Source organism: Cataglyphis hispanica, chromosome 17 (genome assembly GCF_021464435.1).
Source record: "Cataglyphis hispanica isolate Lineage 1 chromosome 17, ULB_Chis1_1.0, whole genome shotgun sequence".
NCBI lineage: Eukaryota > Metazoa > Arthropoda > Insecta > Hymenoptera > Formicidae > Cataglyphis > Cataglyphis hispanica.
In genome coordinates, this window is record NC_065970.1 from 913,913 (window position 1) to 929,153 (window position 15,241).

General features: G+C 37.7%; 1 protein-coding gene across 2 annotated transcripts; it reads left to right on the forward strand.

Annotated features, from left to right (window-relative positions):
- The first annotated feature begins 1,931 nt into the window (after positions 1-1,931).
- Positions 1,932-9,048, forward strand: LOC126856142 (RE1-silencing transcription factor B-like). 2 transcript variants are annotated; one of them, XM_050604407.1, is made up of 7 exons: positions 1,932-2,435; positions 4,577-4,921; positions 5,135-5,281; positions 5,470-5,630; positions 5,718-6,005; positions 6,172-6,412; positions 6,675-9,048. In XM_050604407.1, the coding sequence occupies exons 2-7, from the start codon at positions 4,577-4,579 to the stop codon at positions 6,936-6,938; spliced, it is 1,446 nt and encodes a 481-aa protein (XP_050460364.1). In that variant the 5' UTR covers positions 1,932-2,435; the 3' UTR covers positions 6,939-9,048. The 2 variants fall into 2 exon arrangements, with proteins under 2 accessions (XP_050460364.1, XP_050460365.1); XM_050604408.1 differs by having other exon boundaries at positions 5,718-5,999.
- The last annotated feature ends 6,193 nt before the right edge of the window (positions 9,049-15,241 follow it).

A 15,241-nucleotide genomic window follows, 5' to 3' on the forward strand; every position in this document is an offset into this window, starting at 1 on the left:
CTCATGCTTGTGCGAGGATAGGGTCATCGTGCAGAATCGAGAGAGACTCGAGTCGCGTTTTCCCGATCATGGTCCATCCGGGAGAGAAACGCGACACGCCGCTCGGGAAAAGCGACGGCGCATCGCGACGGGACGTTCGCGGCGCCCCGCGGATTTTTCCCGGACCCGCGCGCGAGATTTTATTCTGCGCATGGAAAGCAATTTTGCCCAATCATAAATAGGGCTATTGTGGGGGGATGGTTGTATGCCCGTGGCGCATTTCATACATCCGAGTGTAATGGTAACCAGATAGAGAGGCGCCGCGCGCGGGGGCTATCGGCCGGTGTTAAAACCCGGTAAATACCACGCTATATATCCCAAGTATAAGTATTTACAGAGCCGGAATTTATATATATATATATATATATATATATATATATATATATATATATATATATATAGCAACGCGAAAAATTCTCGCGGATCCATCTCTCGCATTCGTCATTTTCTCTACTTCCTCCCTTTAATAACGTCACGCTCGATTTCAGCTACGCTTTTTCTTTCTCTCGTTGTTTGCGTGCGTCTGCATCCCCGCTTGCGTTTACGGTCCACCTGCGCGGAATCATCTTTTTCTCTTTTCTTTTTTTTCTTTCGCGCGGCGTGGCGTGCCGTGTGACGATGATGTGTGTGTCGATAGGATGTGCACGGTGATTGTACGCGAGTGTGATACACGGTCCCGACCTCATGCACGTCGCGAATCGCATAGTCCGTGCGTGCGCGTGCTCGGCCGAGTGATCTGTGACGTCAGTGGCCCGATCGGTTGTCACCTGTCAAGCCGATGCCGATGTGTCTCTCCCTTCCCCCCGGCTCAGGCTTTTCTTGTCTCTCTCTTCCTTACTCTTTTGCCTCCCTCTCCCTTTATCCTTCTTCTATATACCCTTCGTTCTCTTCCTCTTCCTCTGTTCGACTATCCTCTCTCTCTCTCTCTCTCTCTCTCTCTCTCTCTCTCTCTCTCAACCACCCTCAATGCAACCCGAGGACGCAATCCGATCCGCGCTACCCTCTCCGTCCCGCATTCGTCTTCGCGTAACATCCCCTCTCGGCTAACCATGCGATTGCCCTCCTCCCCTTTCCTTGCTCGTGCCCTCGCGGGGATTTTCTCCCCTCCTCCGCACCCTAGCCGCGTTCGTTTCCTCTTCGTCATTGTGCTAGCTTCCATCCTCAACTCTCTCGTTTTCTCTCGCTCTTTTCAACAGCGATGCCAATGGCGTGATGAACCCTTTTTCCGCGAACAGACTCCATTATCCATTCGGTGAAATTATATCGCGCTCTCGAGAAATATCAATTCTCATCACTCAATTCGTTAAGCGGAAAAGATTTTACGTAGATGTCTGTAAGGGGATGGGACGTAGAAGCGGTAAGGTTTCAAGAAGCGCATGTTTACGCATCGGAAAAAAAGGGAAAAATTGATATATCTTTCGGAGTCCTAGGCCGGCTACGCCACTGATCGGAATCGCGCATCTATCTCTTTTCTCTCTTCCCTTCCCCTCCCCACCCCTCCCCCCTTGTCTCTTTTCTTTCACGATCCTTCGCGGCTCCCGCCCTCCCCTGTCCTCCAGCAGCCAGCTTATTCACCCTGGTCGCCTCTCTGCCGGCCCGAAAACCGAAGCCGAGCCTTCGAACCACCACCACCACCACCATTACTACTACCATCACCAGCAGCACCAGCAGCAGCTCACCACCGGCAATCCCACCTCACTCACCCACCTACCCTCCCGCTTGCCTCCCCCGATATAACCCCGCTCGCTCCATCCGCCGCGACGACCGCAGACACAAAAACAATAACAAATCGATTCGCGGCAGCGAATGGGGCGGCGGGGTGAAGGAGGATGGGGTCAGCGCGAGGGGTAGGACTGCTGCCGGGGCCCCCCGATGCGACGCAAGGGAGAGGGTACACGCGTGCGACGGAGAGAGAAAGAGTGAAGCCGACGAGGGTAAGGAGGAGAGAAAATCCTACCCTCGGCGCGCCTCTTCCTCCTCCTCCTATCCCCCTCGCCACCCCCGTGTCTCTTTCCCTCTTTCTGGATATTGTATAGAGAACGTTATGCTAAAGTATGCATGCACGAGGGTCGGTCCAATGGTCAGGAATCTCGCGAGTTCGTTCGTTCTACGGCGGCACGTATCCGGACCCGGTACTCGTTTCTCCTTGATTCCGGTATTCGCGGATCGCGGCGACGTCACGTCCTTTATCGCATTATCGTCGTCGTCGACTTCTACTACATCGTTATCTTCATCGTCGTCGTCGACGTCGTCATGAGTGTGGGAGCGGGGGAGGCGGCGCTAAGCCGCGACGCGCGTGAACTTCCGGTCGATCGGTAAGGTGGAGATCGGCCCGGCCTTGGGGCAACAAGAGGGGGATGATTCCAGCGTAATGACGATCGGCCCGAACTGTTGCGGTAGGCCACTACTGGGGCGCCCCCAAGGGACCCCGGATTTCTTACGATTTTCGAAAAATCGTCTCGTGAATTTCTCTCTCTCTCTCTCTCTTTCTCTCGACTATTTGATCTTCGTATACCGCTGATCTGCAAATGATCGCGATTCTTTTGAGCTTCGCGTGAAAAAAGAAATCTCCTCTATTTGTTTTGAATTATTCAGAATATTTAATAAATCGAGATTTTTGTTCAATTAAATATATTTAGTCGGAATTGTAGCTACGACCCGATAGGATTTCAATATTTTCGAAGTATAAAATATCTCTCTTTCATTTATTTGCTGATTTAGATGAATATATATAACTTTTGATATATAAAATATATAAACAGATAACAATATAAGCAGGTAACAAAAAAAATATAACAAATTAATAAAATATTTTAATAAATCGAAGTACATATATAGAAAATATTGAGACAATTTTTTCTCACTATCAGATATCTCGAATTAACTTTGAGGGATGATTTCTTCTCTAAATCTGAATTAAAGCATACATGAACAACTACGTGATTCAATTTTCCACCGAAATCGGAAAATAGCTGAACATTTTCTTAGAGCATTTCGAGATATCCTAATTAAATATCATTCTATTTAATCTTATAATTGATATTATATAAATTATTTAGAATTATGGTGAAAGAGTTATGAAATGCATTCTGCGTAAAATATATTTTTAATTCTTTTGTAAATATCTAATATAAAATCTGCATTTCTGACTTTGTCCGACTGATAAGTCTTACGATGATTGTAAAATCATCTATAGAGAAGGATAGCGTATTCTAGCGTAAATTCGGAAGAGTGTAAATTGCAACATTTCGAACACGTATAGAAATCATTTGGTAAGAGTAATGTAGTGGATATAATAGATGCAATAATATTCTCTAATCGATGAAACGAGCGTAGAAAAAAGTAAAATAAAATTTTAAAGCAAGCCGATTTTAATGATACAGAACGTTCCGACTCGCATGCGGACGAATCGAAAAAAGGAGAGAAGCTAAAGGACAGAAATAGAGACTCAATTTAGAAAGAGATATTTTTTCATCGTGCAATACCTTTCTCTGCATTTCTACCGCGAGCACGCTTTAAGATGTTTGATCTCGCGCAACTCCGAGATCAGATTACTTATGCGCTACCGCATATATTGCTCGACTCTAGATGTTTCTGGAATATTTGATATAACAAGCGAATTCAAGAAAAATAACGTTGAAAGAATTGTAAATATTTTTTTGAAAAAAAAAAATATATATATATATATATATATATATATACATATATATATTAACAAAATATTAACTAATCAATACATACATAAATAGGAAGCTTTGAAGACGTCTAATCACTTTTTAATGGCTTAATTAAGTATGCACAATTTAATGAATGCAGCATTACATATAAATAACAATTATAACAAATAATCGGTTGGCTTGAAAATTGTACGTAAGTATTGATTCGAGGACCACTACTAATCTCTTCTCGTCCCTCTACCTACCCTTACTCTTTTTACACCGTGCGGTCCATACAAACATAATGAGCACTGTTTCCAAACCGTTTTGCGATCCAATCTTTTCAAGGTATCTCTTTAATTCTATTTTCAAATCCAACATGCGTTTATTACTATTAATTATTAATAATAACATGCACATCAACATAATATATCTAACAAATATTTAACAACTTTATAAATATATCAAATACAAAACTAATTTTTTAAGATAAGATCTATCACAAGTTTATTTCAAAAATAAGATTGAACAGCAAACTTTTCATGAACTTGTATCATTTTTATTGTAAATTCCCGAATCGATGTTTAATTTTATCGAGATATAAGTAACATTACAAATTATAAATATATTTGTACATTTCATTGTTTTAAATGATTCTATGAGAAAGAAAAGTGTTATTATATAGTGTTTTCAGTGAAATAAGTTATTTTATTTTTTATTAAACAAAGTACTTTCTAGAAAACATCTTTTTTCGTGTAAAAAAAATTATCTTCCCCAAAATAAGATATGCAAATATTCTCTCTTTCACTCATTGTAAAAAACAATTCCGGATCACTTATATACCGAATCGAACTTATCGAGGGCAAAAATTCAAATTTCAGATGGAATATGGGATCTGGAGTCTTCACGTCGCGGGTGAACTTTGGGGTGACCCGCGTCTCGCCCGAAGGCATCCGATTCTGCCTCCCGGTGCCACGCAGATTCTGCCGAGGGCCGCCTTTGCTCTGAGCGCTCTTCATCGGCCCGATATGCTGCCGCTGCCGCTGACGGCGGCGGGGCCGCCCTACGTCCCAATGGAGCTGGTCACGAAACCGGCATCGGTCGCGTCCACCAATGCAGAGGATGCCGAGGACGGTGAGAAGGGTACGAACGCCGAGGACGAAGACTCTCAGCAGCGCGATGACAACGAAGGCAACATCGAAAAAACCGATCAGAACGAAAATCAGGTAAGATTCTTTTATTATTACACATTTTTCTTTTTTATGGGTTTATTGTAATTATTTTAAATAAATGTTATAATTAATATCATAATTTTACAATACTTGAAATTATTATTTTTAAATTAATCTCTCATCAAGCCATAATTTTCATATATAGTATATAATTTGTGACTAAGTTATGTACACAATAGTAGTACTAATTTTCATATTTGCTATCAGACCTGCGTGCCAACCGAAAGCAACGACAACGAAGATGCTGGTGATGAAAGCGACACTGGTAGCACTGACAGTTCGCATCAATCAGCCAACAACAATCTGTCAATTGCGAAACTTCCTGATCCGATGGCATGCTTGGCTCTCGACAAGGTCGGGGATTATGTAAAAGCATCTTTTCAAACACGCGAATACGTTGCGAATTTAATCATATATTTTTCGGCATATATATTTTTTAGCGTCTTTTAATATAATATAAATCTATATGCAAATTTTGTTGATGTATTTGTAGAGTTTATATAAATATTATACCTTTTTCATCAATAATTTTTTACTTATAGGAAGGAACGATGACGCCAGTTCTCAATGGTTGGGTGCTGGGCGCTTACACGGCGATGCTGGGCAGGCTGACGGCCGCCACCGCGGCACTCGAGGCAACGGAAGTTCTCAATATTCCCTCCGACAGCGATTCCGAGAGCGAGCACTCTTCCTACACTGAAAAGTATATAGCATTCGTTAATTTATTTGGATTACAACATGCGTTGTAATACGACGACATTACCAGTAATGATATATGATTTTAATCAAGATCGAGAGGCAGCAGTCCAAACGTGAGTAGCGTTCACCGTGGCTACTCGTGCGGCTCGTGTGACGTAATGGCGCCGACGAGGCCGGCCCTGAGGAAGCACATTGCCGATTGCCACCCAGCATTGTCCGGCACGGAGACCGGCGAGACCAAAAGGTGTCCGTCCACGGGCTGCGACTTCACGACGAGCAGTAGGTGCGAGATGGAAACCCACGTGGCGGCGCATGTGGCCCAGGGGATGACTCCCACGGGAAAGAAGCGCTCGCTGGCCTTGCAACGCGTCAGGTATAGGTACTCGAACAATTTTATAATATTTTATATATCAACTATATCCCTTCTGGAATTTTTTAAATCTGATATTACGAAATAAAATTTGTAATGGAATAAATGGAATAGAAAAGAAATGCGTACATGCAATAACAATTCTACATCATCTTCTGTTTCGCAATGCGCTTAGATACGAGAGAGAAGAGTATCGGTGCTCGCTGTGCTCGTACGCGTGTACAATCGAGAAGGCGTTCCAGAGACACCTGCGGGCGCACGCGAGGGGCACCGCGCCGGAAACAAGGGTGAGCTGCGCGGTTTGTGGCGCCGATCGATCTTCCGAAGTTGATCTCAGCAGGCATATGCGGAGGCATCGCGATGACCGGTACTTTTGCTGCGACATCTGCATCTTTCGCACGGTGCAACTGAAAAAAGTACGTAAAATGAAACGTAAAATACGTTTCATTCCAAAATGTGTCAAATCAATAATTAGTATCTGATAATATTGATCGAGAAGAGAATGAGAAATTTTGATCGACATTATATATACTTAAACATATTACTCGCTTTTACAGACAGTTAATCTTAATCAGATGTATCTATCATACGTGTCGTTAGCAACAAAAGTTAAAGATACATTAATTATCTTTACTGATACATTAATTATCTCACTCCTCTTTACTCTCGCTCTTACAGCTGATACAGCATCGGCGCATGCACACGGGCGAGAAGCCGCATTTGTGCCCGCACTGCGCTTATCGGAGTGCGCGTCGTGATAATCTGCGCAGCCACGTACGACGAGTACACAAAAAGGAGAACCTCTACTGCGACACCTTTAGCCCGCGCGGCATGTTGATAACCCCTTCACTGCTGGCCTCTTCGAGAGACACCGCCGAGAGCATTGATCCGGTGCAAAGTCCGGCGTCCTCGCCGTCCTCGAATCCGGACACGACTAACTAGCGAAAATGCCCCCGGGAAACGAGGAGAATAACAGCTCGGTCGGGAGATTCACGGAGAAAAAGAACTACGACCTATAGGCTCTTTATACGTCCTCATTTTGTCAATACTGCGATCTAGATATTAGAATTCACAGGGAAGGCTTGTACATAAGTGCTGAATATGGTAGACAAAGAATCGCAACTGGGCGAAAATTAATCCTGGACAAATAAAGTAAAAAGAGTAAACAGCTAAGGTAACTTGAGAAATTGTAGACTGAAAAATGTCGATCAAGCGCAAAAGATTTGACGAAAAGTGACTATTCTTCAAATCAGCAAGCCTTCCCCTCTTAGGTGCTAGGAAACGTAAGATTATTGCATGCGAACATCGATAATTTAATGTAATCTTTGAATTCTAACGAGATCTTGTATTAGCTATATAAACGTCCAGGTGTTATATCGCATAGCCGATCTGACAAAGTATAATGATCGGCTATTTACCCGTTTGATTGATAATGACGAACGGGAAAAGCTGCATGATGGTGCTAGAATCGTAGACTGGATCACACGGAGAAAGACTGAAAGTAGAAACGAATTCACGGCGAGACGTTGATCGTCTTTTACGTTCTTCCGCACTGACTGCCGTGACTTAAAAAATAAAAAAAAGAGGCAGGAGCAATTGCAATTCAGCGAAGTTTAAGACTGCAACTCTGTACTGTTCCGAGGATTCTCGTTTGTTAAATGTCGTGACGTTTTATTGCTTCTCATTAACCATTTTACGTCAATTATGAACTCAATTCCTATTTCAATACTAATTTTAATTCTTAGACTATAGCTTATTATAATTATAATTTTAATTCTTAAAACCCTGTTCTAATTTTATTTTATTAAAGTTTATTTTAGTTTCAATTCTTTATAACTTACTGTATATAATTTTAATTTAAACATTTTATTTGTTGAAAAAAGTTTCTATGTATATGTAGAAACAAACACGGCAATCAACAAATTCGAATAGTAGTTCGTAATACTCGAGTGCACATCGGGACGGACGTACGAGACTCGATTGAATCAGGCCAACGGTTAATGAGATCAATAAAAGCATCGAGTCACGACATGCGGCTTGTCGCGAGGACCCCGGCCGGGAAGGAAAGGTGCTATTTTACAAAGATTTGTTTTAACGTATCTAGATTATAGTTCGCTCTTGCTGTACGAATTGCCAAGCTATAAGTGATCGTTAAGTACTTGTTAATGCGAACACATTGTTATCGTTGCTTAGGTTGCCGTTATCGTTTTTATTAGTACTATTACGAATTTAAAAAAATGCGACAACGATACGCTAATATAATTACGAAGTATTATAATGACAGGTCGTGCGAGAACAAGACCGCGTTTTATTTTGCAAATAGTGACTTTATCTTGAAAAGCATCATTGGAAAATTCTTACATCATTATACATCTATTTATGGATGTCTATATCTAATTCAGAGATAAATCCAGAGATTCATACATTTAAAAAGCCATATTAAAAAGCTCATTTATATTATATTTATTATATTTATATTGCTTATATAGCAATTGATAAAAAGAAAGCTGTCACATATAATTGTCACTTTTTGCAAAATCCAAACGTTGGATGTGCGTTCGCTCGCTGTCGGTGTAAGTGCGTTTTTCTCTTTAGAATCTACGATTGTCTTTGACGATTGCTTGCTCGAGCAAGGAAGAGAAAACGGACAAAACTATTATAACGAAGATATATGTCAATTTTTAATGTACCATACAAATATATGTTGTAGCCGATAAACGATTTTTAACGGCGTGCGGCGCAAAATGCTTCGTGCGTCATGACATGATGATCCGACGTGTCGTTGAGAATGATATTCTCGTCATTACTATATTACTAAACTACTACAAGGTATACGAAAAATACGAAGTCGAAGCTGCACGGCATAAAAAATAAATTTCATTTCAGTATATTTTCACATTTATATATCGATCTTTTTTTTCAAACGTATAATGAGTTCCAATTTCGTCAAATATTAAGCAAATATTTTTTTTTTTTTTAATTAAATTTATCATTATCTCGTTGCTACATTTTTTTTCATGACTCACTTAATTTGCAAAACTCTTATTATTGTTATAGTCAGTATTATCTTCGCTAGAAATATTGCGAGTAACATGACTCATTCCGTGCCAAGTAGCAAGTAATTGGAAGCCACAATTACGAGCGAATGTGTGATTTAGATTTTAATTAATATTATATTACATATAATTACATATACAAATTAAATATTAAATTATCTATTTTATCTTTTAGGCATATATATATATATATATATACAGATGATTACACTATAGTAGCCGAAATTATGCGTGAAAGTTGATAAAGAACATTTATTGCACAGATTATAATAAGGATGTAGATTCATTCGCACCCGAAAGCGGAAGATTTGACATGTACCGGGTATGCGCATAGTTCATTCGCATCCATGCCAAGAGAATCGTGAGTTATATACCGCTATATACACTTTTTTGCTTTTGTGATAATATATCGTGTATCGGAATAATATATTTTATATTCGTAAAACACGCGTTTATCGGTGCAGTAGTCCACGGTGATCCTCTTTAAACGCGACTTTTTATATGGATAATTTTACACGAAGCGCACCAGAGGACGATTTACTTTCTCCATTTCTCTTCCGCGCACATCTACACGTCGTTTTCAAGATATGCATCCAATGCATACGCAATTTTCATATTCGAAATATTTATATGACGAGTAATAGTGTATCGCGATATGGTTTACATAAACTTACCATAATAAAAGAGATTTACTTGTTAATTTTCACGTCCGCGATTATAGCGCGACTGGCTCCGTCCGCCGTTAGCATTTATTTCCATAACTTTATTTATCTTTTATTTTGACTAAAAATCAAGCGTTTCATTTGTTGTCATACAAGTGAGTTGTCGCGTGAAATCTATACGTAATAAGATGACGAAGGAGAGACGAAAAATTTTGAAAGAACGGCTCTGAAACCGACGCGGAATTTCGACACGCCTTTTTTCCCGGCGTTTCTCGTACAGTTCGCGAAAACGTAGTTTTCCCCGAGGAAGTAACAATAACAAGGACACCTCATTTTATCGTATCGTCCGCGCGAATCAGTCTCAGGTTGCCGACCGAGAGATTTATTCGCATTATTATATTACGAGCTCATAACTGATAAGCAACGGTCGACACGGAGTGCCGACATTACGAAAAAGAAAAAAAAAACTAATGCGTGCCAAAGTAATCCCGATTACACGGGGACGAACGATGTTTTACGAAAGAAAAAAAAGATACGTGAGAAGCTGCTTCGGACGCGAAACGCGCAACCAATAAGTCTTTCGTCGTTTTTGGAAAATCAAGAAACTCGATTCGTCGCGATCTACATTGAATTTTTGACCTTCGTTTAATTCATCTACGAAGAAAGGGAGACGAAAGTGTCTTTAGGTACTAAACATTTTTATCAGAGAATATATAGTATAACAAAAAAATAAAAAAAAATAAGTATAATTTTCACTACATGAACATATAATCTTGAAAGTCTATTTTTATTTTATTTTTTTTTTTATTTTTCAAGCAAGCTTTGCTATGTCTCGTTTCTTCAATTTTTCATTTTCTCGAAGGTCCCGAAAATTCGATGATAATCGCAAGTTTCGCGACAGTCTGCGAATGTCGAGGAACTTGAGCCTGATCATCCGCTTCCAGCCGTATCCGGCCTCACTTCTTCTATCACGGCAAAATTAAAAAAAAAAAAAACTAATACCTAGCATTAACAGTTACATTTAGGAGTTTTCGAATAAGTTTTCTTATAAGTAAAAAATATTGAGCTCATCACACAGAAGAAATTTCTTTTTGTGAAGATGAATGAAACCGAATGAGTTTACTTATGAAAATAATAGTTTTATTCTGAATAACGAGCTCAACATTTTTAACTTGTAACTTTGAAAGCTCTTAAATCATTCTTGATTTTAAGATATTGAATTTTTTTATTTTGCCAGCAGTGAGAGGAGAGGGAGAGCACAACTAAACAAGGGTTTCGCTTCCGTGTCCGTTGCGAGCGTGAACTAGTTGTTACAATCTTTTAACTGTTGAATTTTTGCTGTAGCAGTAAGTGTCTTAACGTATACCTTATATATAAACTACACGATAATATATTCTATATTAATGTTTCTTAGATTTAAATCTAATAATTCGGACGGACGTGATACGACGAACATCGTCGTCGTTTATCGCACTCTCGTAAACGCGAATCGAGACGCTCAATAAGCTGGAATCTGCGAAACAAAGTCAGCTCGGTTATTTTACGTTTATTTTACGTCATTGCAAGATTGCGAGATCGCGATAACGAGAGAGGGAGCATAAAGAATAAAGAAGATTAAATGTTTCAATACAGAGATATTAACCGTTAAATGACAATGATGCGGAATTGGTAGCACTTATTGAAAGTTCAAAACATTCTGAGAAAGCTGAAAATTTCAAGATTATCCTTCATGCCAAATGACAAGTCGCACTCGCCCTTCATATTTAACAAAAGATTTATAAAACTGAAATGTTTGACAAAAGTATTCTCTCTATTCTATTTCTAAAGAGATTCTCTCAGATATATTTATTTTTATTCTAGAAAAAACTTAATTGATTGTTTATATCATTTGTTGTCATTTTCTCGTTTGTTTTTATTTACAAACAATTATAGTTATTGTATTCTTTCCTTTATTTTGTTTATAGAAAAAATATGTATGTAAAAAATGATTGGGCATTAACAAGCTTTCTCATTCGATACGAAAATTGCGAGGCGACGAAAAGTTCGTCGTAAAACGTCCGGCCGGTCGTCTTAAAAATTAATACAATCTAAATGTGATAATATATTTGCTATTGAATTATGACGTAACGATTACATTATAATTAACTGACATCGCGTGAAAAAAAAAACGTACGAAGAACAAAGAGAAATGAGCAATTTAAGAGTCCGTCTACACGAACGAAGCTGGTGTTACATAAGCATGGGTGATCTGAATATTCGCGATCCGAGGTTTTTTACTGCGTAAAATATTGATCGATTAAATGAGTACAAAGTGATTGAGAAAATCGATATTGTCGAAATCCGATCAAAATCGGATATGAAGATGGATGTAAAATTCTTGCAAATCAATTACTTGCGTTTCTTTAATATCATCAAATGTCAAAGTTTTATTTTCGAGTCTCAATAATAATTAAGAGTGTAAACAATAATGATAAATTAAGCTAATAATGTTAAAAATTATTTAAAAGACAATAGAAAAATATCTCAAAGATATTTATATTAGATTGTTTATTTTTTATTTATATTGATTAATATTTCGATAGCACATTCTTATTCCTAATTAATGTTTCCAATTTATTGTCACCTTGCAAACTTGACACTCAAGCGCAACGATTTAAAATTAAAATCACATCACCCCTGCTGACTCCAGCAGAAATTCGAATAAAGAGAGAAGTCGCGTTTTGCTTGCCAAAGAATAAAGACTCTTGCGCTCTACGCATAATATATATACACACAAATATATAATTATATAAATGTACGTGTATGTGTGTGAGTGTGCCTAAAAATTTTTTCCTCGGACTAATCTCTTACACTTTCTATGTCACTGTCTCTCTCTATCTCTCTCTTTATCTTGCGCTCTTAAATCACACGTTCCAGTCATAAATGATTTCGAAGGACTATTGTTGTAGTTCGACGATTTCTAATCATAAGACAGACTCAAGACGCCTCGTATCCATGCGATTAAAATCATTTCTATTATTACAATCGTAACATTAATTTTAAACTTGATATTTTGTTTCATTTGCTAAGATTGCAATTTAGATTATATATATTTTGCGGATTTAATAATTTAACAATATACTATTATATATATATTTTTTTATATACTCAATAATGTATTAAAAATTTTTATTATAGAGACATTATTATTATTATTTTATTTGCAGTTTTTTTTTTTTGCAAAATGCGTTGGTACGGGGTGTCAGAAACCTATTATTAATTTGAATAGAAGCGAGGAAAAGAGGTTGGACCGTTTATGTCAGCCTTTACCTGATAAGCTTCGCCAAAACTTTATTTCTCTTAATCGTCAATTAATAACTAGCAGAAATATGTCACATTAACAAAAGTGTACTTTTGTGTTGTAAATAATTGTTATTTATTTATTATAAAAATAAGCAAGAAATAATTGAAAATGAGTTAATTACATCGAAATAATTTGTTTTTTCCATCGCGGCGATGTAAAAACATATTTAGATATAGCTCAATTATATAAAGCTCAATTTCTCTTCGTCGAAAAGACTTGCGAAGCTACGTTATCGGTCAAAGGCTGACCGCATTATTTAAAGATTATCTCTCTGTGTTCCGACATAATAGTAGATATTCCGTCGATCGTTCCTCTTTATGAAACAAAAACAAAAAATATAAAGCTCGCGATCAGTATACGCACCGCACGCATTCACGATGACTCCTAACTCGAGATAACCGCGAGCGATCTCACTCCTTTTCGCAAAGTATACGACGAAAGTAAACGCGCGTTCCCAATCTTTGCCTCCGCAACTCCGCAAAAAAAAAGGAAAAGGGCAAGAAAAATCGGAGGTACTCGCATCACGAATTCGCGCGCTTGAATATTTTTTTACGATTTTATGGCCTAAGCGTTCGGCGTCGCGCCGGAAAAGTAGGTACTCTTTACGGGTCTGCGTTTCGATTCAAATCGATCGCGATATATAAATTAATCTTATATGACGATAGGAGAAATTGTAATAAAAGCGAGTCGCTCGCGGGAATATAATTTCCGTGTGATTCTCTCAACCGATGAGCGCCGATGATCTCGAACGGAATCATTTGATCTTTGCATAAAAAAAAATGTTTGCATTTGCAGTAAATATTCCTTTCTAATCTCCTCAGATAACATTGCATATATATATATATATATATATATATATATATATATAAATTTATATTTATATAATTTTTGGATATATAACAATTCACATCTATCTTTTAGTTCTCTTCCTTTCTTTATTATTTTCTTTTCACTCTCTTATTATATTTTCCTTCATATATTTAATTTTCCTCTCATTATATATTCTTGTTTTTTCCTCCTCAATAATTTTAATGCTAACAAAGATCTCGATGCGCGAAAAGATTAGGAAAAACGTCTTTCACAATTGCCCTCCTAAAAATCTACTAATTATAATCCACTAATTACTATATTTGGTTTTAAAACTGAAATGCAATATCGTCATCTCGTCCCACATTATTGAACCTTCGCCAAGAGATCATCGGCGATCATTGAATGCACTTCATCACGCATCTTTATGTATACGGCTACTAACACATTCGTGCGTGCGTGTGTGCGTGCGTATCTGTTTCTATATAACGATCAATCTTAAGGAACTAATTAATTAATAAATAGTTAAACTTGTCGTCACCATTGTGATTTAAGATAGTAGAAATACCCGCGCAAGTCGCTCGACAGTGCAGGTGCAACTGATGGCGTTTCGTCCAAAAACGATAATTTGTCGAGAGAGAAAAATTAAATTCAAAAAAATTTTCTTATCGACTTTATCGGATATAGTTAATTTAAACGAAATCGATTAAAAAGAGACATTAAGATTAATAAAGAAATGTCGGTGATATTTATACAATCGCGGCGAAATAAGCTGCCATTTAGAAAATAGATACAACTCGTATTTTCATTATGAGTAGAAATATTATTTTAATTGTAACACATATATACAATTCGCCTTTCCTCTTCTCCTATATTTGTAACACGAAAGATTTGTTTGCAAGATTTTATTGTATTTTTTTAATATTAATCTTTAAGATCCTATAGTGATATATTATAGCTTGCACCTGCATGGAAGACTCTCGGCGGGAAAACGTTTACCTGTTTGTATAGCCAAAGTCGTTATTTGTCTTTGGCACGATAAAAATCTTAATAAAGGTTTCATTAAAATATTTTTTGTGTACAGTTGTTATTTTTCTTTTTCTAATTTATCTCCAATTGAAATGGTTTACAATATTCTGATTCGTTTATTAGGTCCGTAAATCGCATTCATTTCGATAAAATAATGGACCTTGAGATATGAATTGGGATTATGCACAATTAGAATTAAATTTTAATTACATAAATCCTACAAAGAACTAAAAAAGAAACCTAATGTCATCAGAAAGAAGATTACTACATTACTTTGCGCGATTTGTAGTGTGACTGTATATATATCCTACAATTAGGGAAAAAATGAATGAACAAATTGTTTATATA